The 26,978-nt window shown below is 40.5% G+C and overlaps 1 protein-coding gene and 1 pseudogene across 4 annotated transcripts in view; one reads left to right on the top strand and one right to left on the bottom strand.

Annotated features, from left to right (window-relative positions):
- Positions 1-1,517: 1,517 nt before the first annotated feature.
- PRORP (protein only RNase P catalytic subunit) overlaps positions 1,518-26,978 on the bottom strand; it is a 128,446-nt gene continuing 102,985 nt past the window's right edge. For 2 of the 4 annotated variants that reach the window (XM_045900701.3, XM_064570944.1), the window contains 3 exons: positions 6,221-6,369; positions 3,284-3,479; positions 1,518-1,818 (listed from right to left, as the gene is read on the bottom strand). In XM_045900701.3, coding sequence (XP_045756657.1) covers positions 1,687-1,818; positions 3,284-3,479; positions 6,221-6,369 — 477 coding nt within the window. In that variant the 3' untranslated portion in view covers positions 1,518-1,686. Of the gene's footprint in view, positions 1,819-2,780; positions 2,875-3,283; positions 3,480-6,220; positions 6,370-26,978 lie in introns of all 4 variants that reach the window. The other 2 variants (XR_010405140.1, XM_064570943.1) reach the window with 2 other exon arrangements.
- Positions 26,291-26,796, top strand: LOC135361605 (large ribosomal subunit protein uL22-like; annotated as a pseudogene).

Raw genomic sequence — 26,978 nt, 5'->3', positions numbered from 1 at the left:
TGAGTGGGGTGGGGGCAGAATCTTCAAGCAGATTCCCTGCTGAGTGAGGAGCCAGAAACAGGGCTCAATCCCATGACCCATGCATCATGAGACCCATGCCCATGATATCATGACCTGAGCCAAAACCAAGAGCCGGAAACTTGACTGACTGAGCCACCTGGGCACCCCTAGATGATTACCTTTTTTTTTTTTTTAAAGATTTTATTTATTTATTTGAGACAGAGAGAATGAGAGAGAGAGAGAGAGCACATGAGAGGGGGGAGGGTCAGAGGGAGAAGCAGGCTCCCTGCCGAGCAGAGAGCCCGACGCGGGACTCGATCCAGGGACTCCAGGATCATGACCTGAGCTGAAGGCAGTCGCTTAACCAACTGAGCCACCCAGGCGCCCAGATGATTACCTTTTTAATGTTAATATTTTTTGATATGTTGTTGTAAATACATCCATTTCAAGTATTTAGTGTGATAAATTTTGACTAATATACATATACACCTAAGTTAGCATCATCCAGATCAATATATAGAACTTTCTATCACCCTCCAGAAAGTTCTCTTGTGCCCTTGCCTCAGGAAACTACTATTGTGATTTTTATCACCACAGATTGATTTGGCCTATTCTTTTTTTTTCTTTTTTTAAAGATTTTATTTGAGAGAGAGAGACAGTGAGAGAGGGAACACAAGCAGGGGGAGTGGGAGAGGGAGAAGCAGGCCTCCCGCAGAGAAGGGAGCCCGATGCGGGGCTTGATCCCAGGACCCTGGGATTATGACCTGAGCCGAAGGCAGACACTTAACGACTGAGCCACTCAGGCACCCCTGGCCTATTCTTGAATATTAAACCATACAGTATGTATGTATGATTAAGTAAAGAACATCAAGTACTGGGACATGAATATTTCCAGTTAAAATCAAGGTCCAGTGAGGTGTATGATGGCTGGCAAGCAGGTAAAACAGAGGAAAATATGAAAAGTTATGACTTGTTAAACTAAGTCAAACTTGATTAAATGAAAAAAAAAAAAAAACTGTATCCTTTAAAAAGCTCTCATATACTGAGTGATGGAATTAATAGTGTTCACAAACTATTGAACCAACTTGAAAAAGGCATTGTAGAATGAAGAACAAATGACCACAGGCTAAAGAGAATGAACTGCTCCTTTTCCTCCAACCCAAATCATTGGATGGTAAGTAAGTCGCTAATAAGCTTCTGATACCTTGGCCAGTTTATCACAGAGAACATTAAGTGATTCAGTGTGAGCAGGAGATAATCTGTACAGGATGAGATGATATTGGAAATGGGAGAAGGAGTTTAGCAACAACATGAGCAGCCTGGGCCTAGATGCATTGATTCTGCTATTGGGGGACCTGGAAGGTAAGGTCAGGAGTAGCAAAATGGATATCAGAAGCACTTGTTGCCCAAGTAAGTGGAGTAGCCGGCCCACCAGCAGAAACGTAGGCTTCACTCTGCCTTGAGTTCCCCAAGTCTGGATAAGTCTCCAAAAACAAATGCAACTGGTTATGAAAAGATTTTATATTTTATTTCATTAAAAAAAGTCAATCTGTTGACATGCAAACCAACTGGACCAAACAGGACAGAGTGGATCACGCAGGAGCACTGCTAAACAAGCATCAACTGAAGTGCTCTGACGCCAACCAGAAGGGCACCCCAACACAAGTTTAGCATGGGGGAGAGTCTTCACGTCTTTCGGCGAAGGCAAAGCCATTTGGTTGGCACTTCATAGGAGTATCTTTCCACCGTGTTTTCATCATATGGTATGTGCCACGAGTCTCCAGTTGTTTGTACCACTGTGTCATAACAGGGGATATGCTGTTGAATTAAAAAGGGAACCAAACATTGAGAACAACACTAAGGGGTTACCTGGCCATTTCCCTTTCTTTTCTGACAATTTCTCAGCTTGCTTCAGGAGCATTCTCTCTTACTTAACAATGGATTTTCAGAGAGCAGCTAGCTCTGTGAAGATGAACCCTAGAATTAGGGGTCCCTTTTTTTTGGGGTGGGTTCGTTTTTAAGGTTAAAGATTCTCTATAGTATTACATTTATAGGCGATAGCATCTCTTTACTTGCCTTTATCAGCTTTGTATGGGAGAGAAAGATTTCATATATTCAAAAGTAGAGAAACAGTATAATGAACTCCCAGGTACCACCCAGCTTCAACAATTACCAACACATGGCTAATTTTATTTCATCCATACTACCCCCCATGATTATTGTGAAGCAAATCTCAGATATTATATCACTTCTTCTGTAATATTCAATATGTACCTTTAAAAGATAAGATCCATTTTATAAATAAAAGTTCAATACTATTATTACACTTAAGAGTTAATAATTCCTTATCATCAGATATCTACTATTCACATTTCCCCAATTATTACATGTGCATACACGTATTTTTACAGTTGATTTCTTTGAACAGGAGTTGAAATTAGGTTATGACTGAATTATCTCTTAATTTTATTTTTTAAATTTAATTTTATGATGTTACATTAATTACCATACATTACATCATTAGTTTTTGATGTAGTGTTCCATGATTCGTTGTTTGTGTATAACACCCAGTGCTCCATTCAGTACGTGCCCTCTTTAATACCCATCACCAGGCTAACCTATCTCTTAATTTTAAATAGTGCTTTACTTTTCATCTCTATTCTCGTAATTTTTTGTTGTTGAGAAAACCAAGCCAGTTGTCCTATATCGTTTCCCAAGTCTTGATTTTTTTGTATAGATCTGTTGTTTTGTATGTTTTTTGACCATTGGACCGTATTTACCATTGACTAGTGTATTTTTCCATAATAACTCGCCTTTGGATTTTCTCCCTTTGCTTCACACAAGAGACATTCCTTGTATTTGCAGGAATCTAAACTAGAATCAAAGGAGAACTCAGTTGAGACCATGCTGCAGAAGCGGATTAACAGGAAAAAGGAGTTGCTTAGCAGAAATATGATGAACCAGAAAGGATAAGGAATTTTCAGCTATCGCAAATAAATAGGAAAATAAAAAATATGTATGAAAATAAAAAACAAGTATTATAATCAGTGACATAATTGAAGTCACAATTGATGACATCTCAGATGTTTTCACTATGTCAATTAATATGGGGCTGGTCTATGAAAACTTTTGCCCTGGCCGACTTTCTGTTTCCAGGAACTGGCTAATTCCAAATACCAACCTACAGCTGAGAAAAATAAAGCATTTAAAACCTCCAACTAGTAGCAACATTCTTTGACTGTGCCACACTCTGTTGACATTATGTAGAGAACAAATAACATACCTGAAAGGTTATTTTTGATCCTGCAACCCTATTAATAATTGCTAGCTGATGTCCCTGCTGCCACTTAAAGAAGAGGCGCTGGGTCTTGGCATCACGTAGACAGGCCTTGTGGTCCCGCATCAGATCTTTTGTGATAAATTTGCAGTGGTTCCCCGAGTGCAGTGTGGCATACAGAAGGAACGGATCATCCTCTGAGCTGAGCCAGGCAGAAGAAAGAATACAATCACACACAGCCCCAAGGAGGCAGAGGATAGCATTCGTTACCACGCTTTTTACTTCTTATTCTACTTTGCTCAGAGGAGCTCTGCATTCTTTTTTTTTTTTAAGATCTTATTTATTGAGAGATAGAGAGAACACAAGCTGGCGGAGGGGCAAAGGGAGAGGGACAAGCAGACTCCCCGCTGAGCAGGGCGCCCCACGCGGGAGTCGATTCCAGGACCCTGGGATCATGATCTGAGCTGAAGGCAGATGCTTAACCGACTGAGCCACCCAGACGCCCCAGTGCTCTCATTCTTAAGTGACATGATCCCAGTGATGCTTATAAACCAACCACCTCCAAGTCTTTTGGTAGTAGACAGCACTATCTAGAATACAAATGGAAAGCTAAGGGGAAGGGAATGCAAATGCTCAACTTGGCTCAGTTGGGTTCTTCCACTAAAATGGAAAATTCTAACAATAATTCCCTCTTCACATTCAAAAGCTGGTTCTCTGTGTGCCCCGGGTGTTGTTCCTATTGGCCTTATCCACCACGGAGCACACCCTCCCCCCCAACCCCCACTCAAACTCGAAAAATGTTCATAATATTAATAGGACAGGATGACACTTCCTTGCAAGCTACCAAAAATAATGGGCTGCCTCAAAGCTAAAATTGGTATCTCAAAGCAGCTTCTGGGAAGTCACCCAGATCCGCAACAGAAGGCATCACCTGCTTTGAGAAGAGCCACTGACTCAGAGTCTCCAACGGACCCTCAGCTTCAGCACTCAGCACTGGAGGAGGTATGCTATAAGAACAGCAGGGGCTGCCTTGGCTCAGGACACTCGGACCGCAGCATGGGATAGGTCTTATGCCTTGATCCAAATGACCCAAAGTGGGACCATTTGATGTTTATTTTATACTAAACTATTGCAAATGAAATGATAAATGACTGGAATATATCTGCCTTAAAAATCTTCAGGAAAGAGAGGAAAAGAAAAAAATAGGGGGCTCTATGGAACAAGATGAGAAAAATGACGGTAATCGTTGGAGCTGAGTGACAGTTACATGGGGATTCACTATACTATTCTCTGTAGTATATGTTTGAAAGGATTTCTTTGGCACATTTGTGGAACATAGAATTAATGTTAAAAACTTAAATATTCAAATCCAAAGCCTCAGAAGGTCACTTTAAAGTCCCAAACCAAGCATGAGACCAATTTCCATCAGGCTTTTTGGTTTTACCATCACATTTCTCCAATTCCTCCACCTAAGGAAAAGAACAGTAATGATGACAGCACTACAAACGTGCTTTTCATGTACTTGGTGCCCTGCCACAGTTTTATATGTATTATTTACAGGTATTCTCTCATTTAATCTTCACAATAACCCGTTGGGGGTTACATATGAAGAAGACACAGAGAAGGGAAACACCTTCCCGGATAGGAAGTGGCAGGCCCATGTCTGAATCTGGGTAGACTAATTAAAGACTGTGCTCCTCATGTCTACCCACTGTTGCCTAAAGTGAGTGTGTGCAGAGCATTATTGTTGTCTTCTACTCTTAGAGATAGAGAAGTAACCCTTTCCAGGAATACATAAAAGGACTTAGCTAAAGAAAAAAGGGATTGGTTTGGGATCTGAATGAGGGGTTAGCCTCCTGCTCCATGCACTGAGAGCCACTTTACCTTTTTAGGAATAAATAATTTGGGGAATACTGACAAATCCTGAAACTATCACATTCAACATAACAAAACCTAGACCTGGGGCTGAGGGTACACACATTATCCACACAAAGTTGGAAATAAACTTTTGTCAGCATAAATCATATGTAAAACTAAGTGTATTTTAAAACTTTACATGTACTGTTGAGGATCTGTGCCCCTCTGGAGTAGATGCTTTCTTCTTTATGGACACTGTACCATTTGTTTTCCATGCTCCTTTGGCTTCCTGAGAAGTTGTCGCTCATAGCAACATTCCCTTTATAGTTAGAATAAAATCCAGGTTCCTTGCTTGCCTACCAGAGCCCACAAGGTCTTCTTTACTGTGGTCCCTGCCTTCTCTCTGACCTCAGAACCTAGTACTTTTCTTCTTGCTGCTATAGCTCATCTGCACTGGTTTGCTTGCTTTCTTCAAACATGCCAAACACATTCCTGCTTCATAGCTTTTTGAACATTTGCTGTTCCCTCTGCTTGATATGTTTTTCCATCCACCCTCCCATTTTCTCAAATGACTCCTTCTTGTATCTGCCCTCTCCCAAAGGCTATTCCTGACCACCCCATCCGCTATCTTCTGACCTACCCCCTACCTAATCCTTTTTTACCTATTTACTCTGCTTTATTCTCTTTTTAGCATTGATCACTGCCTGGACTTACATTACATTTTTATTTGTTTACCTGTTTATTTTAAGTCCCAAGAAGGGAGGGACTTGGTGAACAATTGCGGTTTCCCAAGAACACAGAAGGTGCTCATATATGTATAATATTTGTTAAATGATCTATGTAGGACCTAATGGCATGCATTCTGTGTACTCATCTCACTTCTGACTTTATCTTCCTCCTAGTTCTCCTTTATCCTGATTTCCTCATCTATTTAAATTTATCCTGCTGTAGGAAGTAGATTTTTGTCAGCTGCCTCAAATCTTTTTTTGGATTCATACGCATGCACTTTAAAAATGGCAAAAATAGGTACTTAGCAAGCAGATGACTTGGGCCGAGTGTAATTCACCTAGTACCTTTAGTACTTACATGTTTTCAGCAAAGAAGCACCTGGCTTGCTTTTGCACCTTTTTCATCTCATCCTTTCTCCACCTCAAGTGCTGTGTTAGCATGTGCTTTCGGCCCAGGACCAGCAGCTGCACGTTCCGCTTGGCTAGTTGAGAGACCACATCCAAAAGCTAGAAAACACAAAGCCAGTCCCCAAGAGGGCCAAGGGAAGAATCGCAAGTAAATGGAATGGTTCTTCCAACTGGTAGTCTCAATGGTAAAACACTCTTTTCTGGTAACGGGTGAAAAAACATTCCTTAAAATAATTTTCCATCTTAAAAAAGAAGAAGATAGCAGAAGGGGAAGAATGAAGGTGGGGAATCGGAGGGCGAGACAAACCATGAGAGATGATGGACTCTGAAAAACAAACTGAGGGTTCTAGAGGGGAGGGGGGTGGGGGATGGGTTAGCCTGGTGATGGGTATTAAAGAGGGCACGTTCTGCATGGAGCACTGGGTGTTATGCACAAACAATGAATCATGGAACACTACATCAAAAACTAATGATGTAATGTATGGTGATTAACATAACAATAAAAAATTTTAAAAAATAATTTTCCATCTTTGTAAGCCTGGAAGAAAATGTTTTCTTATTACAAATAAATGTCTACCACCTTCCTACTAGTTAGGCTACATTTCACTGGGTCTGGGGGGAGGAGGGGTCTAAGCATAGACAAGATGAGTGGTTTTTATTTTTTTTTTTTAAAGATTTTATTTATTTATTTGACAGAGAGAGACACAGCGAGAGAGGGAACACTAGCAGGGGGAGTGGGAGAGGGAGAAGCAGGCCTCCCGCAGAGCAGGGAGCCCAATGCGGGGCTTGATCCCAGGACCCTGGGATCATGACCTGAGCCAAAGGCAGACACTTAATGACTGAGACACCCAGGCGCCCCTCTCTTTTGCATAAATAAATAAAATCTCCAAAAAAAAAAGACATGGTCCCTGTCTTTAGTGAGGGAGTGCCTATCAAGGCTAGGAAAATATATATGCTGGCTCTACATTTGTTAGGTGGTTAATAAATATTTTCTGATTAGCTGAAGAATATACTCAGTCAAAAAAGTTGCTCATTATTGAAAACTTAAAAAATATAGACCAGAAGAAAGACAAAGAAGAAACCACTCATACCTTACCACCCAAAGACTGTTAACATGTATCTACCAGTAGTTTTATTCCATACATTTTTACATAATCTTTTAAGCCATCATTTTAATAGTTAGGCTAGTAATCAAAAAGCAAACATCTACACTGTAAGAAAGTTTGGCTGATCGATTCAAATACCTCAAAAGACAATGAGAGGTGCATCTCCTTCAGAATGCACTTATAACATTCCTTTCTTTCTTTCTTTCTTTTTTAAGATTTTATTTATTTATTTGAGAGAGGGAAAGCATGAGCAGGGGGAGGGGGAGGGACATAGGGAGAGACAGGAAGGGACAAGCAGACTCCTGGAGAGCACAGAGCCCGCTGCAGGGCTCCATGCAGGGCTGGATCCCAGGACCTGAGATCATGACCTGAGAGGAAGTCAGAGGCTTAACTGCTTAGCCGACTGAGCCACCCAGGCACCCCTATAACATCCCTTTCCTAAAGCTATGCTGAGGTTACAGATTATTTTCTGTGAGCCCAATTACAAATGTCAACTCAATTCATTAAGAGGAATAACAATTACTTTTAAATTTTCCATATGAATTGCCACCAAGTTAAAGATACAAAAAAAAAAATTCAAACAAAAACATTTTTTGATACTGATTGCTTAAATTTTCATGCAACTGGGAAGACATGGCTTAAAGAAAAACACAATTGGGTCTTCAGAGCTATATGCTGGTTTAGATAAACAGCCTTGAGTTTCCTAATATTAAGTTAAAAACAGGGGCCCAGAGAAGAACAGCAAAGATTAGCTTGAACTGCTCTGGGGCACCATCTTCTGGCTTAGAGGTCTCTAGTAGCAGCAGCTCTCTCTCTGAAACAACACAAACAAAGGAGAAAAAGCGAAAGACACAGGAAAGAAAGATATGGATACAGAATAAAGGCACTGGCCTGAAACTCTGTAACAGTCTAGCTATGAGCCAACTTCCTCTGGGGTAAATTCCAGGGCTGGATCCAGTGGGCTGGGTCAGAGTCAGAGGTATACTCAGAACAGTAAAGAAAAAGAAAATTTACCTTAACTCTACGTTAGATCAAAAATAAAACTGGGAGGGATTTCCACTTTTAGGAAGATGGGAGTAGGTCTACTTTTTCCTATCTCTGCCACTAAGTACAACTAAAACCCCTAGACGTTATATAAGACAAACACAGAAAGACTTTGAAAGTCTGATGTTTCCAAAAATCAAAATGTTTTCAAACACATTTAAAATATAAAATAATAGCATAGGGGTGCCTAGCTGGCTCAGTCGGTGGAGCATGAGACTCTTGATCTTGGGGTTGCAAATTTGAGCTCCATGTTGGGTGTGGAGATAGCTTAGAAATAAAATTAAAAAAAAAAAACAGCATAAAATGAGATTTATGCCTATTTTCCACATAAAGGAAAAAAAATTCAGAAATTAAAAAAAAAAAGACTGTGAAAGGTAGAGAGAAAAAAGTCTGGCTAGGGACCTGGGGGCATGAAGAATGACATGGAAGTGAGTTCTTTTTGCCTCATACATCCTAGACTTGGAGCTGAAGAAGCCGGAAACCCAGAAATGCCAAAGACAAAAAGAGCCCAACAAAGGCCTGTTTTCTCTAGCCAAAGGACTAGAAAGAGGCCATCTGGCAATACAGAAAACTTGTTACAATGATGACACCAGCAGACAGTGATATTGTGTGTGTGTGTGTATGTGTGTGTATACATATACATACATACATATATATATGCATGTAGTATCCAAAGTCCCAGGTGCCCCTAATCTTAACATTTCAATAATAACATGAAACATAAAGGTGTTTTTTTTTTAAGATTTTATTTATTCATTTGAGAGAGAGAGAGAGCACAAGCAAGGGGAGAGGCAGAGGGAGAGGGAGAAGCAGACTCCCCACTGAGCAGAGAGCCCCGATGCGGGACTCAATCCCAGGACCAGGAGATCATCACCTGAGCTGAAGGCAGATGCTCAACCATCTGAGCCACCCAGGTCCCCCAAAATATAAAGGGCTTTAGTACACCAATTAAAAGAGGCCGGTAGATGTGGCGCTTGGGTGGCTCAGTTGGTTAAACGTCTGCCTTCGGTTCAGGTCATGATCCCAGGGTCCTGGGATCAAGTCCCGCGTCAGGCTCTCTGCTCAGTGGGGAGCCTGCTTCTCCCTCTCCCTCTTGCTCTGCCTACTTGTGCTTTCTCTCTCTGTCAAATAAATAAATAAATAAAATATTAAAAGAAATAATAGAGGCTGGTAGATGGGGTTAGAAAACATAACCCAACTATACACTATCTAAAAGAAACTCATTTCAAATATACAAATATAGGCTGGTGGAAAGTTAAAGGATGGAATAAGTTAAATCATGCAAACTATTCATCAAAGGAAGGCCAGAGTGGCTACATTAATATTAAATGAAGTAGGGTTCAGAGCAAAGAAAATGATCAGATATGCAGAGAGACATTATGTGATAAAAGGATCAATCCACCAAGAAGACATAAAAATCCTAAATGCGTGTGCACCAAACAACGGAGCTGCAAAATATGTGAAGCAAAAATTGTGAAATAGACAAATCCACAATTACAGTTGGAGACTTCAATCCTCCTCTCTCAACAACTGGGAGAAGACCTAGACAGCAAATCAGCAAGCATATGGAAGAACTCAACAACACCATCCATGTTCATGGACTGGAAGCCTCAAGACAGTAAAAATGTCAATTCTTGGGGTACCTGGGTGGCTCAATTGTTAAGCATCTGCCTTTGGCTCAGGTCATGATCCCAGGGTCCTGAGATCGAGCTCCGCATCGGGCTCCCTGCTCGGCAGGAAGCCTGCTTCTCTCCCTCTCCCCCTGCTTGTGTTCCCTCTTCGCTGTGTCTCTCTGTGTCAAATAAATAAATAAAATCTTAAAAAAAATGTCAATTCTCTCCCAAATTGATATGTGGGTTTTTAATGCAATTCCTATCAAAATCCCAGCAAGGTTTTTTGGTAGATATATACAGGATTATTATAAACTTATATGGTAAGGCAAAGGAAGAAGAATAGCTAAAACAATTTTGAAAAAAAATAAATTGGGAAGAATCAGTCTACCTCATCTTAAGCCCTATTATAGAACTAAAGTAATCGAAATTCTGTGATATTGATAGAGGGATAGGCATACAGATCAACAGAATAGAACAGATGACCCAGAAGTAGACCCACACAAATATGCCAAGGAAAGATAACCTTTTTAACAAATGGTGCTGAAGCAATTGGACATCCATAAGTAAAAAATAAACCTCTATTTAAATCTCATACCTTAGGGCGCCTGGGTGGCTCAGTTGGTTAAGCGACTGCCTTCGGCTCAGGTCATGATCCTGGAGTCCCTGGATCGAGTCCCGCATCGGGCTCCCTGCTCGGCAGGGAGCCTGCTTCTCCCTCTCCCGCTCCCCCCTCTTGTGCTCTCTCTCTCTCTCACTCTCTCTCTCAAATAAATAAATAAAATCTTTTAAAAAATAAATAAATAAATAAATCTCATACCTTATATAAAAAATTCAATCAAAATAGACCATGGAATTAAATACTAAACATAAGCTATAAAGTTTTAGGAAAAAACCTAGGTGAAAAATCTTCATGATAGAGCTACACAGAATTCTTAGACTTGACATCTAAGACATTGTCTAAAAAAGGAAAAATTGATAAATTTTTGAAACAAGGAAAAATTGATAAATTTTGAAATTTTTGAAACTTTATGAAAGGCCCTGTTAAAAAGATGAAAAGACAAGTTACAGACTGGGAGAAAATACTTGTAAATCACATATTCAACAAAGAAGTGGTTTCTAGAACACATCAAGAATCTCAGAACTCAACAGCTAAAAAAAAAGCAAACTATCCAAATAAAACATGAACAAAGCCCTTTTGGGGCACCTGGCTGGCTCAGTTGGTAGAGAATGTGACTCTTGATCTTGGGATCGTGAGTTCCAGCCCCACCTTGCACCAAAGAAGACATACATGATATACAAGCATATGAAAAGATATCCAACATTACTAGCCATCAGGGAAATGCAAATTATAATCCAATGAGTATCAGAATGGCTAATATGAAAAATAGTAATAACACCAAATGCTGGTGAGGATGTGGAGAAACTGAATCACTCATATATTGCTGGTGGGAATTTAAAATGGTACAGTCCTATAAAAGGAGAAAGACCCCAAGACTGATATACAACAGAAATTTACAGGGACAATCTATAAGAACAACGTCTTCACAGGCAACATGATGACAATTAATTCATATCTTTCAATAATCACTCTCAACGTGAATGGCCTAAATGCTCCCATAAAACAGCACAGGGTTGCAGATTGGATAAAAAGACAGGACCCATCCATATGCTGCCTACAAGAGACTCATTTTGAACCTAAAGATACATCCAGACTGATACTCCACCCCCAAGAGGGATGGAGATCCATCTTCCATGCCAGCGGACCTCAAAAGAAAGCTGGGGTAGCAATTCTTATATCAGACAAATTAGATTTTAAACTAAAGTCTGTAATTAGAGACACAGAAGGACACTATATCATTCTTAAAGGATCTATCCAACAAGAAGATCTAACAATTGTAAATATCTATGCCCCCAACATGGGAGCAGCTATCTACATAAGCCAACTGTTAACCAAAATAAAGTCATATTGATAACAATACGTTAATTGTAGGAGACCTCAATACTCCACTCTCAGCAACGGACGGATCATCTAAGCAGAAAATCAACAAGGAAACAAGCGCTTTGAATGATACATTGGACCAGATGGACCTCACAGATATATACAGAACATTCCACCCTAAAACAACAGAATACTCTTTCTTCTCAAGCACACATGGAACTTTCTCCAGAATAGACCACATACTGGGTCACAAATCAGGTCTCAACCAATACCAAAAGACTGAGATTATTTCCTACATATTCTCAGACCACAATGCTTTAAAACTGGAACTCAGTCACAAGAAAAAATATGGCAGAAATTCAAGCTTGGAAGCTAAGGACCACTCTGCTCAAGAATGTTTGGGTCAACCAGGAAATCAAAGAAGAACTTAAACAATTCATGGAAATCAATGAGAACGAAAATACATCGGTCCAAAACCTATGGGATACTGCAAAGGCGGTCCTAAGGGGGAAATACATAGACATCCAAGTCTCACTCAAAAAAACAGAAAAATCCCGAATTCACCAACTAACTCTACACCTTAAAGAACTAGAGAAAAAGCAACAAACAATGCCTAAGCCATGCATTAGAAGAGAAATAATTAAAATTAGAGCAGAAATCAATGAATTAGAAACCAGAAACACAGTAGATCAGATCAACGAAACTAGAAGTTGGTTCTTTGAAAGAATTAATAAGATCGATAAACCACTGGCCAGACTTATCCAAAAGAAAAGAGAAAGGTCCCAAATTAATAAAATTATGAATGAAAGGGGACAGATCACTACTAACACCAAGGAAATAGAAACAATTATTAGAAATTATTATCAACAACTATATGCCAATAAACTGAGCAATCTGGATGAAATGGAGGCCTTCCTGGAAACCTGTAAGTTGCCAAGACTGAAACAGGAAGAAACTGACAACCTGAATAGGCCAATAACCAGTAACGAGATTGAAGCAGTGATCAAAAACCTCCCAAAAAACAAGAGTCCAGGGCCTGAAGGATTCCCTGGGGAATTCTACCAAACATTCAAAGAAATAATACCTATTCTGCTGAAGCTGTTTCAAAAAATAGAAACAGAAAGAAAACTTCCAAACTCATTCTATGAGGCCAACATTACCTTAATCCCCAAACCAGGCAAAGACCCCATCAAAAAGGAGAATTTCAGACCGATACCCCTGATGAATATGGATTCCAAAATCCTCAACAAAATCCTAGCTAATAGGATCCAACAATACATTAAAAGGATCATCCACCACGACCAAGTGGGATTTATCCCCGGGATGCAAGGGTGGTTCAACATTCACAAATCAATCAATGTGATAGAACACATTAATAAGAGGAGACAGAAGAACCATATGGTCCTCTCAATTGATGCAGAAAAAGCATTTGACAAAATACAACATCCTTTCCTGATTAAAACTCTCCAGAGTATAGGGATAGAGGGAAGATTCCTCAAGTTCATAAAATCCATCTATGAAAAACCCACAGCGAATATCATCCTCAATGGGGAAAAGCTGAGAGCCTTTCCCTTAAGATCAGGAACACATCAAGGATGCCCACTCTCACCACTATTGTTCAACATAGTACTAGCAACAGCAATCAGACAACAAAAAGCAATAAAATGTATTCAAATTGGCAAAGAAGAAGTCAAACTCTCTCTTTTCGCAGATGACATGATACTTTATGTGGAAAACCCAAAAGACTCCACCCCCAAATTACTAGAACTCATACAGCAATTCAGTAATGTGGCACGATACAAAATCAATGCACAGAAATCAGTTGCTTTCTTATACACTAACAACACAACTGTAGAAAGAGAAATTAGAGAAACGATTCCATTTACAGTAGCACCAAAAACCATAAGATACCTCGGAATAAACCTAACCAAAGAGGTAAAGGATCTATACTCTAGGAACTACAAAACACTCATGAAAGAAATCGAAGAAGACACAAAAAGATGGAAAAATATTCCATGCTCATGGATCGGAAGAATAAACATTGTTAAAATGTCTATGCTCCCAGAGCAATCTATACCTTCAATGCCATCCCGATCAAAATTCCAATGACATTTTTCAAAGTGCTGGAACAAACAATCCTAAAATTTGTATGGAATCAGAAAAGACCCCGAATCGCCAAGGAGATGTTGAAAAAGAAAAACAAAGCTGGGGGCATCACGTTGCCCGATTTCAAGCTATATTACAGAGCAGTGATCACCAGGACAGCATGGTACTGGCATAAAAATAGACATATAGACCAATGGAACAGAATAGAGAACCCAGATATGGACCCTCAACTCTATGGTCAAATAATCTTTGACAAAGCAGGAAAAAACATGCAATGGAAAAAAGACAGTCTCTTCAATAAATGGTGCTGGGAAAACTGGACAGCCACATGCAGAAGAATGAAACTCGACCATTCTCTAACACCATTCACAAAGATAAACTCAAAGTGGATGAAAGACCTCAATGTGAGACAGGAATCCATCAAAATCCTAGAGGAGAACATAGGCAGTAACCTCTTTGACATCGCCCACAGCAACTTCTTTCAAGATACATCTCCAAAAGCTAGTGAAACAAAAGCAAAAATGAACTTTGGGACTTCATCAAGATAAAAAGCTTCTGCACAGCAAAGGAAACAGTCAACAAAACAAAGAGGCAACCCACAGAATTGGAGAAGATATTTGCAAATGACACTACAGATAAAGGGCTGGTATCCAAGATCTATAAAGAACTCAAACTCAACACCCAAAAAACAAATAATCAAGTCAAAAAGTGGGCAGAAGATATGAAAAGACACTTCTCTGAAGAGGACATACAAATGGCTAACAAACACATGAAAAAATGTTCATCATCATTAGCCATCAGGGAAATCCAAATCAAAACCACATTGAGATACTACCTTACACCAGTTAGAATGGCAAAAATGGACAGGGAAAGAAACAACAAATGTTGGAGAGATTGTGGAGAAAGGGAACCCTCTTACACTGTTGGTGGGAATGCAAGTTGGCATAGCCACTTTGGAAAACAGTGTGGAGGTGCCTCAAAAATTTAAAAATAGAGCTACCCTATGACCCAGCAATTGCACTCCTGGGTATTTACCCCAAAGACACAGATGTAGTGAAAAGAAGGGCCACATGCACCCCAATGTTCATAGCAGCAATGTCCGCAATAGCCAAACTGTGCAAAGAGCAGAGATGCCCTTCAACAGATGAATGGATAAAGAAGATGTGGTCCATATATACAATGGAATATTACTCAGCAATCAAAAAGGATGAATACCCAACTTTTACATCAACATGGATGGGACTGGAGGAGATTATGCTAAGTGAAATAAGTCAAGCAGAAAAAGTCAATTATCATATGGTTTCACTTATTTGTGGAACATAAGGAATAGCATGGAGGATACTAGGAGAAGGAAGGGAAAAATGAGGGGGGGTGGAATTGGAGGGAGAGATGAACCATGAGAGACTATGGACTGAGAAACAAACAGGGTTTTAGAGGGGAGGGGGAAGGGGGGATTGGTTAGCCCAGTGATGGGTATTAAGGAGGGCACGTACTGCATGGAGCACTGGGTGTTATATGAAAACAATGGATCATGGATCACCACATCGAAAACTAATGATGTATTGTATGGTGACTAACATAACATAATAAAATTTAAAAAATAAATAAATAAAAAAATAAAATGGTACAGCCACTCCAGGAAACAGTTGGACAGTTTCTTGTAAAACTAAATATGCAACTACCACATGATCAAGTTATTGTATTTCTGGGCATTTATCCCAGAGAAATGAAGACTTACGTTCACATAAAAACTTGTACACACGTTTAATTACTTATGTTTATTCGTAATAGCCAAAATCTGGAAACAATCCAGATGTCCTTCAATAGATGAATAGTTAAACTGGTACATCTAGATCATGGAATACTAAACAACAATAAAAAGGAACAAACTATTGATACTGCAACAACCTGGATTGATCTCCATAGAATTATGTCTTGTGAAAAAAGCCAGACATAAAGGGTTATGTACTGTGTGATTCCACTTATGTAACATTTCTGAAATGAGAAAATTCTAAAAACTGAGAACAGATTAATGCCCTGGGGGCTAAGGAGGAGGTGAGGTCAGGTGGGAAGTATGTATGGCTGTAATAGGGCAACAGGAGGGATCCTTGTGGTGATGGAAATTTCTCTATCTTGACTGTATATCAAGCTCAATATCCTGGTTGTGATAATAAAGCTGGGTAACATGCTACCACTGGAGGAAAGTGGGTAAAAGATACATGGGATCTCTGTGCACTATTTCTTACATCTGCATATGAATCTATGATTATCTCAAAATAAATAGTAAACAAAAAAGCCAAACCGAAACAAAAAACAAAACCTCTAAAACCAAAACTGGGGCTTCTAAGGACAAAGGGGTATGTGACAAATAGCCAATATGTACTGGATGGTCAATATAAGATAGAAAAGGCAATCCTCTCCTGAGACTATAAGCAGGAAATAGGTTTAGATGAGAAAGATAAGGAAGAATTTTCTTGAGCTCAGGGTAGTCCTGGCCAGAGAAGCTGCAATCCACTCTAGACTGTTCTAACCTGGGAAACCATGAGATGGGAGGGACAGTTCTGGGCTTGTCTAAGGAGTCTAGAATCTGAGCCATAGTAGAACAAACTAAACAGTATGCCTCCTTCTAGAGAATATCTAAAATTCCACACTGATTCCAGAACTTCTCTGGGTACCTCAAGGTTAACCTGAAATTAGATCTCACATACTCCTCACAGCCCCATTGCTCCTTAAGATGTCTAAAGGATAATTTTCCAAAAACCAGAAGAGTAAGGACAAATTTCAGACTAATATTTGATGCAAACATTTTCTGGTTTAGGCGTTCATTCTAACTTGGTTTCTCTCCTGCAGGAACAGATAAAAGATTTCTTTTTACTTGTAAGTGACACACTTATTTTTGGTATAAAATTGCTGAAAGGTAGTTCCTGAGCTTAGGGTAAAAATATATTTGGAAGGGCTACATGTGCTAGAAATAACTGTGTAGGGATCCTCAAGAAGTAGAAAAGCTGCCTGTGAGGTGGTAGAGGCCAATGAGGGCAAGAGTTTTTCTGAGTAATCCTAGACAACAAGGGTAACTTCCTTTCCCTATTCTTAACTTTTTACCCCACCACCTGCAGTCTCTGGCACTTCCTGGGTTGTATGGACTGTAGATCTTAAAAAACTCTTAAGCCCTTGGGATCTGACGTCTACAGAAATTAGTTTTATGCCAGTTCCTCAGCAAGATAACTACAATCAGTATACCTTATATTAAGAATCCTCATTATCAGACACCTTCTGGAAAAAGTTTTGGAAACAACACAAATGTCCAACAGAGAGATAAACAAAACGTGTAAATGCATACGACAGAGTATTATTCAGCCTTAAAAAGGAAGAAAATTCTGATACATGCTACAACATGGATAAACCTAGAAGACATTATGTTAACATTGTGAAAACATTAAGCCAGACACGGAAGAACAGATATTATATGATTCCACTTACATGTTGTACCTAGAGTAGTCCAATTCATAGAGACAGAAAATATAATGGTTGCAAGGGGTAGGGTTGGGGAATGAGATATTATTTAACGAGTACAGAGTTTCAGTTTGGGAAAGTGAGAAAGTTCTAGAGATGAATGGTAATGACGGTTGCACGACAATGTGAAGTACTTAATGCTATTGAACTGTATACTTAAAAATGGTTAACACAGTGTGTTGTATGTAAGTGATGAATCACTAACTTCTACTCCTGAAACTAATATTACACTGAATGTTAACTAACTGGAACTTAAATAAAAACTAAAAACTACAAAAAAAGTGGTTAACAAATTTTGTACTATGTATATTTTGCCACAGTAAAAGTTTTATTATTGAAATCTAAAAATATAAACAAAAGTAGGTAAAATAGCATAATGAACTGCTGGGTACCTGTCACCAGCTTCAGTAATTATCAGCTGCTGGCCAATCCAATTTCATCTGTCTCCCAACCCAGATTATTCTCCCTCTCAGATTATTTTGAAACAAATCCCAGACATCATATCATTTCATCTGTAAATACGTCAGAACGTACGTCTAAACATAAGGACCCTTAAAAAAAATAAGCACAATGCCATTATCATATCTAAAAAATTAACAATAATTCCTTAATATCAAATATACAGTGTTCATCTGAGTCCTAATTTTTTTTTTACAGCTTTCAAAAAAAATCAGGATCTAAAAAAGCTCCATATATTGCAATTGCTTGATTGCAGTTAAAGAAATGTGGCTGTTTGTCTTAGAATTTCCCACACTTAGATTTTGCTGACTGCATCCCTATGGTATCGTGTAACATATTCTCCAGGCCTCTGTTTTTCTTATAAATTGGTAGTTGGATCTAGAGACTCGATCAGATTCAAGGATTTTTTGGGTGTGCACTTATGTATGTGTGTGCATGAGCGTGTGTGCTTAAAACGGCAGCCTGATACAGTGAAAACTCCAGTTCATTCATCAACCATTAATGAGCACTTCTCTTGTCAGCCAATAAGCAGGGGGTACTGGAGATACAGATAAAAAGACATAGTTATCTCTAACCTCCAGGAGTTTGAGGTCAAATGACTATAATATAATGTAGTAAGTGCTAAGAGGGAGGACAAAGGATGGGCACTTAAATCACACTGGGGGTGGGGAGAGTGGTCAAGGAGGTCTCCACAGAGGAAGCAACAGCTGAGGTTTCAGATGAATTATCCGGGCAAGGAATGGGAGTTTCCAAGGACAAGGAGTAGCATGTTGAAGGTGGGAGCTCTTTATAAGTACACTGAATTTGAGGAACTGCAAGGTGTCAGATGCGTTTCACGCAAAAGTGTGGGATGACAGTGAGGAATGCCAGAAGAAAGGCCAGAAATGAATATAGAAGTCAGATCACAAAGGTCCTTGTAAGCTATGAAAAGGAATCTTTCCCCACCTAAAGGCAATGTGGGTAAAGCAAAGGATTGAAAACAGCATGACATGACTGCCAATTTAGAGATCAAATTTGTAAACTGAAAGAAGGCTGAACAAGGAGATCAAGTAGGGGGCATCTCAAGTAAGAGAACCGAGCGCCTGGCAGTGAAGACAGAGAGAAGAGAGCCCTCTGAGAGTTAGTAGAGCAGAGCTCAACAGACTTAGTCACTGACTCCACGTGGGAAATGAGGAGAGGGAAAAACCAAGGAAGCCTGAGACAACTGAGACAAATGATGGTAGCAAGACAGGATCTACGAGAAGAAAAGCTCGTGATATCCCCAGGTGGGAGATACCAGTAGGCAGCCAGGGATGGGACTCTACTATTTAGTAGAGGGCTCTGGGCTGGAGACAAAGGTTTGGAGCCAGCAGGAGTCGATGAGGTATCACAGGAAGGATACAGACTTCGAAGGGAATAAAGCTGAGGATGAAACATGAGGAATACTATTTTTTGAAGGGCAGAGTGATGAGAAAATTCTTTAACGTAAATTGAGGAATAGCGAGAGAGCTGAAAGAAAAACCAGGAGACGGAAGTCTTTCAGAAAGACTATAGAGAGCCTTTCAAGAAGAAAGGAGAAGCCAAGTATCAGTGCTTACAGAGACACCAAAGTGCGGCCTGCAGTTTGGAGGAGTCATTTGGATGACACCACGGAGGCAGGACTGAGAGTTCAGTTGGTTTTCTAAACTACATAAGGTTACATTTTGCTTTGTCCAGAGACACTCTGTCTTACAAGCCTGGCTCTATTTTGCTTACCAAAAATAACAATCAATTCTGCTTTTTCATTTCAGAAACTGTGTCGTGTGTCCTCTTCAAAATTTCCAACTTCCAGAAGCTTCAATGTGAAGGGAGGAGGTGTTTGATTTTTTTTTTTTAAAGATGGAAGAGAATTGACAATATTTATATTCTGAGAAAAAGTGAGCGGCAAGGTAGAGGCTGAAGATACAGGCATAGAGGGGATGATTGTTGGAACCAGTTTTCTGAGAAAGCAGGCAGAGAATCTAGAGAACAGGTGAGAGAGAACACCTCTAGCACAGAGATGGATTTGAACAGAGATAAACTGGTTGGACTGTGGTGTTGTGTGTGTGTGTGTGTGTGTGTGTCTGTGTGTGGTGTATGTGGAAACACGAGCTCGCTCGTCCCGACAGCTTCTATTTTCTGTGTGCAGCAGGAGATGAGTCACTGGCCGAGGGACGGTGGTGTGGGGGTGACGGGGAGCGGGAGGCCTGAGGGCAGAGGCACTGAGGCGACACAGCCGGTGTGAGGCTGCAAGTGCGAGCGGGCTGCAGACGCCCAGGGCAAGCCAGTCAGCGTAAGAACCCAGAGGAGGGTGGAAGCCAGGAGTGCCTACGGGCAGCAGCAGTGGGCACAGTAGGGAGATTTTCAGCACTCAGCATCCTGGCTGAGAGACCGGCGTGAGTAATGATCATCCCTTACTCCACATTCACGTTCGGTCAAAAGGCACTTTCAGGTGGAACCATAATCAGGCCAGCAGTCATCTAATATCAGTCTCCCTATCTACTACTGAAGATACCATTCCAAATTTACATCAGGAAAGGATCTGTGGCTTGGAGGTCCAGGCCTGAGACAGGAATTCCAAGTTCCTATTTTATTTATTTGCTCAGATTGTTTTATTTTTAAAACGTGGTATCAGGTACCCTCCTACCCTCTCTACTCTCCCACTATCCTTAACAGTATTACGAACATTTATCTATCAAGTCATCATCAACAAAAGTGTAAAATGCCATCACAGCCACATACAATTTCTATATGAAAAGCTCACTGGAGAAAGGATCTCAAAACCATGTGGCTTTCAGGGCACACTCTCTCTGGCAACGTCTCCCCCTTCTAATGACTCTTGGAAACAACCAGGCACCAATTCGATAAGGTGGCCCCGGGAGGCCGCATGTTAATGCTGAAGTATGTTTCTTTCCTCAACCCACCTCTCCACCTTCAGCCCAACCTCTCTCCTTTTAATGTGGAGGAGTGGTGGGGCAATGGTGAGGAGAAGCTGTATTTACTTCTCTTAGCCTGACTGAAGGGCAACTCCTCCCCCAATTCTATTCAGCTAGTTAGAGCCCGGTACCCAATGGATAAAGCACCCAGTGTCATTCCCTGGCATCTTCTGATGCCGGTATTCGATCTGTGAACTGGGAAGTTCAAAGATTCCTGCACTCAGCTATGGACAGTTTTCTTTAAAAGATCTGATGTAGAAGGGGGAGTTTGATTAAGTAGAAATTGTTCTCATTGAAAATGGTCAGCAGCTGTTACAGGTGCAAACTGTGACCAGGTGGGGTGTTTGAGGTGCAAGGCATCATGCACTTGACCGGTCTAAGCTTTTGGAGGCCTCATTTTTCTCAGATAAAACCATATAAGTGCTCCCACCGAGGAAGATGTGAAGTGATTTTGTCTTTGACCTGTCTCCTCTTTATGCATACACACAGCTATAGTTCAGCACCTGAGCTGTGCATGGAAGCAGATGAATTTTAAATAGAATGTTGAGGGGGGCCTGGGTAGCTCAGTCGGTTAATCATCTGCCTTTGGGTCAGGTCATGATGTCAGGGTCCTGGGATGGAGCCCTGCGTCAGGCTCTCTGCTCAACGGGGAGTCTGCCTCTCCCTCTGCCCCTCCCCTGCACTCGTGCACGTGTGCACGCTCTCTCTCTAATAAATAAAATCTTTAAAAAAATAGAATGTTGATGCTAAAGAGATTATTTTCCATTATTTGTAAGTGGAGAGACTTAATATTCCATAAAAAAGAGAAAGAAATTCTGAAAATAACCACAAACACCCTGCATATAGTTTTTTCGGACACCAAAGCCAGGAAATACACATTCACTTTTTATGCTATTGCTTTACTAAAGACAACCTCATGGTAACTTGGGGCTTGAACTGGGATGGATGGGGGGTGGAAGGTTCCTATTTGAATCTGGCTGGGTTTTAGGATATGATGGGTTTAAGTCAAAAGCAGAACAGAGAAAGCAAGAAAAGTAAACAAAGATTCTTTGGATCCTTTCCTTTCATGTGCATTAATTAACAATTATTCCCCACAAACTATGAGAACATGAAATCACTTTAGAGACACAATGATCGATGCACTCCATAGAGGCAATGTTCTCACAGACTCAGAAGACTACAAACACAGTATTTATAAATTGACACCCTGTGCTCTCCACAAAGTTTGCAGCAGAAAAAACAAGGCATGGCAAGTCATAACTTACACTAGAACAATGGAGTTTTCTACTTGTTTCTGTGTTCCTACCATCTGCAGGTAAGCACATACCCAGTTTCATTCTCTTCTTTGTCTTTGTAACTCTCACTGTTCCCTTGAGCTAAGTTTTGGGAAGAGAGTTCCTGCCCTAGAGATAGTCCTCAGGTGACTGCTATATTCGACATTTTTTTGTGTACCTCTGAAAATGCCACCAAGGAGGAGTGCAGGAAACCCACCAAAGTTGTGGCTCAAGGCTTCTTGTCATGTTTTCATTTGCCAACTACTTACTGATGCTGTCTCAGACTCAATTCTACCTATGAAGCAGTTGCTGCTTACACACACACACACACACACACACACACACACACACGAGAGAGAGAGAGAGAGAGAGAGAGAGAGAGAGATAGAGAGAGAGATCATTCTTTACTTAAGGAAGATTAATGATGTTCCGTTGCTGGAACTGTTCAAGCGCTATATGCCATGTAAGATATAGATTAACACTTGATGAAAATGGGTGAGTTGGAAGAAGATGAAAAAAGGAAATGTTCTAGAGAAGCAGCAGAAGCTGGGGTGAGGAGGGGGAGGGAAACTTCACTGGGTGGTATTCAAGAGCCTGGTGGTGGAGTTCCAGAGAAGCGAGGCTGGGACTGAAACAGAGTCCTGCTTCCATCTCTGGGACCATGAACTCTGAACACAGATTTAAAACTCTGATGACTGATTGACTATAAAGTTCTTTAAATCTCTTGGAAGGAAGTATATAGACAAAATACTATCACTTTATTATGATGTCATAAATGATCCCACTACATTACATTAGACTCACCATCTCCTATATCCTGCTTTCGTCAGTCTCTGGTATTTTGGGGAGATTTCAATGATCTCATGTTGTCTTTAGTCAATGAAACAATTCTACTGAGGAAGAGAAATGCCCTTCCTGACTTGGGAACATCCTGTCGAGTGTGGGATGTGTTTCCTGCGTACCATGTCTCTCCGATGCCATTAGCACCCACACAGTTGTCCAGGCTTTTAGAGAATGATTAAATTGGCCAAGATGGATTTCCCCATCTAGCTGAGAGTCAGCGCTGTCTAGAAGACAGAAGATTTCACTCCTGACTCATAGTATGACTTCTCCAAACATTTACATACATCCTTTGGTCTTTTTAGTTTCTCTGTTAAGATATTTGTGTTTCTTTTATCACGGTGAGGCAGAAAAGGACAGTATTTTGAAGACTGAAAACTAATTTCAGGAAGATTAAATTAAATTACTCTGATGCATTTTCATTTCCACTTTCAAAAATTTACTTAAAATTTCCGCCAGCGTTCTAGATCCAGTTCATGTACAGGGAGTAATCTGCTCACACTGGGGAAGTATGTAAATACTTTCAGGCTCACAGATACCATTTAATAACTAGAAGAGAAAGAATAAGATGAGGGGACTGTGGAGGCTTGAAAATTTGTGTAGCCTTTCCACGGCTGCACTGATTCACATAGCTTCTGTTTTAGCACAGAGCCACATACAACTGTACACTGTGACTATTGATTTTGTTTTCTGGAACAATCTGACGTCAGTTCAAAATAGACAAAAGACCCAGGAATAGAAAAAGACACCTTGGATATCTCCAGTTAATGTTTCAGGGCATCTATACAGCTCTGCAGTGGAAGGGCTTATATAGTAAATGAAACTGAATAGAGACATAAAAGAGACTTTTCCAATTTATATCTAGTATTTGATAGTATAGTAATTGAGAGCAACAAGCTTTGAAGTTAGGCTGCCTGGGTTCAAATTCTGGTTCCACTATGTCAGAACTGTGTGACCTTGGGAAATTTACATTTCCTCTTTGGGCCTCTGTTTCATCACTGGTAGAATGGAGATATAAATTGGGTTATTATGAGGATCAATGTAGATGCATTTAGCTACAAAGCAGATGGAAAAGTCCTCAATAAGTACTAGCTATTATTAGACAGTACAGCCTGGATTAGCACATTTAGACCTCCCAAACTTCACTGTATCCACCCCCCCCCCCCGCAAAAAAACAAAAACAAAAAGGAAAGAGAATCAAAACAGAAGAAAGAGAAAGAGAGGTTCTTTTGGTATTGTCACAGACTTGGGTGATTTTTGTGTTAATCTCTCTGTCAACACTTGTTAATAACGAGTAGAATGTAAGCTTTCAGGTTAAGAAGACAAAAGGAACACATGCATCTAATATTAATCCCACTTGAGATCCCAGTAAAACTATAATATAGAGCCTTCTAAAATGACAAACCCACAAGAACTTGGAGAACAAGAAGGGAGATAATAGCAATAAAATTTGGAAGCTGGAAAGGAGATGGACAGGTGGTAACTAACCTTGCAGATCCAACAAAGTTAGATTTGAAGAGGGGTAAGCTAAGAACCAACTTAATTTCTCAAAATACTCCAGAACTGAAAGCAAAGGAGGCATACTAAGTGGAAGTCTATGTCCTACCTCAGGAGAACTGGGTAAAAGCTGTTAAAGAAACATCAGATTCCTAAATTTGCCCTCCCACCCCACATCCATATTGCTTCTACTGGGGTGTGGGCAGGAAGTCTGAAGGTTCATTACTGGGATGTGGTAAATCAAAGGATCTCTAGACTGGAGTACCAAGCACATTTGGCGGTGTGGGTACCATACTGAAAATAGGGATTACGTGAATATATGCATACTGAAATTAGAATGTAGAGAAACTCAGAGCCGTTTCCTTCCTTGGCTCTCGGAAACACTAGCAGTAGTTAAGTCCTTTACCCTGCAGGCAAGATACCGGAAACTCTCCTTTGGGGAATCTGACCAGGCAAAGTAAAAAAACCCTAGAGATACTGATTGGGAATTCCCCAACAAATGGCCCACCCAGATCACCCTACTATGAAGTCAACAGTCAATAATCCCACCTACACACTCAGAGCTTCTAATCAGCTCTTTAGATTATGTTTAATCATAAGTAGATAGCAAAGAATTATCACAGGGTGGAAAGCCTGTGAAATGGAAGAGTCTAAAACAAGGAAAACAAACAAGAGAGTATAAAGGGAGAAGGCAAAAACCCTACAAAAACCTATCATTAAAATCCTATGAGATAATGGGGCACCTGAGTGGCTCAGTTGGGTTGAGCCTCTCACTCTTGATCTCAGGGTCATGAGAAAGAGCCCGCTGTGAGGCTCCCCAGTAAGCAGGGAGTCTGAGATTCTTTCCCTCTGCCTCTCCCCCTGCATGCGCGTGTGTACGCGCTCTCTCTAAAAATAAATAAATCTTTAAAAAAATCCCATGAGACCATGCATTCATTATGCTTTTATTTTTTTAAAAGGAAGAAAATAAAGAAGGGCTCTTAGGAATTAAAACATGGCTGCTACCGGGAGTAAAAAAAAAAAAAAAAAATCAACAGAAGGGTAGGAAGAGAACACTGAAAAGGCTTCCCAGAAAAGGAGCAAAGAGATAAAAAATAAATTTAGAGGACCAGCCTGGGAGATCTAACATGTGAATAAGAGAGAGAGAGAGGGGTAGAGAGGAAGGAAGGGAGAGAGAGAACGAACAGGGAAAACAGAGAGGAGTTATCAATGAAATAATCAAAGAACATTTCCTAAAACAGAAAGATAGTGAGTTTTTAGAATGAAAAAGTCCATGGGGCACCTGGGTGGCTCAGTTGGTTAAGCGTCCACCTTCAGCTCGGGTCATGATCCCAGAGTCTGGGGATGGGAGCCCCACATCACTGGACTCCCTGCTCAGTGGGGAGCCTGCTTCTCCCTCTCCTCTGCCCCTCTCCCCTGCTTGTGCTCTCTCTCTCTCTTTCTCTCAAATAAAATCTTTTTTTTTTTTTTGAAGAATGAAATAGCCCATTGCATACCCAACTCAATGAATGGCAAACAGACCATATCAAGCCACACTACTGTAAAAGCTTATAACACTGGAGACAAAAAGACAATTCCAAAGGCTTCCAGAAAGAAAAAAGCAGATCATATAGAAAAGATCAGGCGACACAATGTCTTCAGATTTCTGCTTTTCCCATAAGCAGCCTGAGGCGATCTCTGAAAATGGTTACTTGACCCAGAAAACCCTACAAAATCATGCAAATCAAGAGGTTCAAATCTTCGTGTTCACTTTAAGAACACACATGAAACTGCCCAGGCCATCAAGGGTATGCAGATCCGAAAAGCCACCAAATATCTGAAGGATGTCACTTTGCAGAAGCCATGTATGCCATTCTGTCACTACAATGGTGGAGTTGGTAGGTGTGCCCAGACCAAACAGTGGGGCTGGATGCAGGGTCGGTGGCCCAAAGAGTGCTGAATTTTTACTGAGAGAGTCATGCTGAACTTGAGGGTTTAGATGTAGATTCTCTGGTCATTGAGCACATTCAGGTAAACAAAGCCCCCAAGATACGGCATAGAACTTACACGGTTCATGGTCAGATTAACCCATACGTGAGCTCTCCCTGCCACATTGAGATGCTCCTTCCTGAAAAAGAGCAGAGTGTCCCTAAGCCAGAAGAGGAGGTTGCACAGAAGACAAAGATATCCCAGAAGAAACCAAAACTTATGTCTCGGGAGTAAATTCTGCATAAAATAAAAGCAAATAAAATTTAAAAAAAAATGTTTTCAGGGGGTGCCTGGGTGGCTCAGTTGGTTAAGCAACTGCCTTCGGCTCAGGTCATGATCCTGGAGTCCCGGGATCGAGTCCCACATCGGGCTTCCTGCTCAGCGAGGAGTCTGCTTCTCCCTCTGACCCTCCTCCC

This window comes from Mirounga angustirostris, unplaced genomic scaffold (assembly GCF_029215605.1).
Source record: "Mirounga angustirostris isolate CCGP_5_RB_7025 unplaced genomic scaffold, mMirAng1.0.hap1 SCAF_9, whole genome shotgun sequence".
NCBI lineage: Eukaryota > Metazoa > Chordata > Mammalia > Carnivora > Phocidae > Mirounga > Mirounga angustirostris.
The sequence above is the reverse complement of the archived record's forward strand: the minus strand, read 5'-3'. Positions and strand labels throughout refer to the sequence as shown.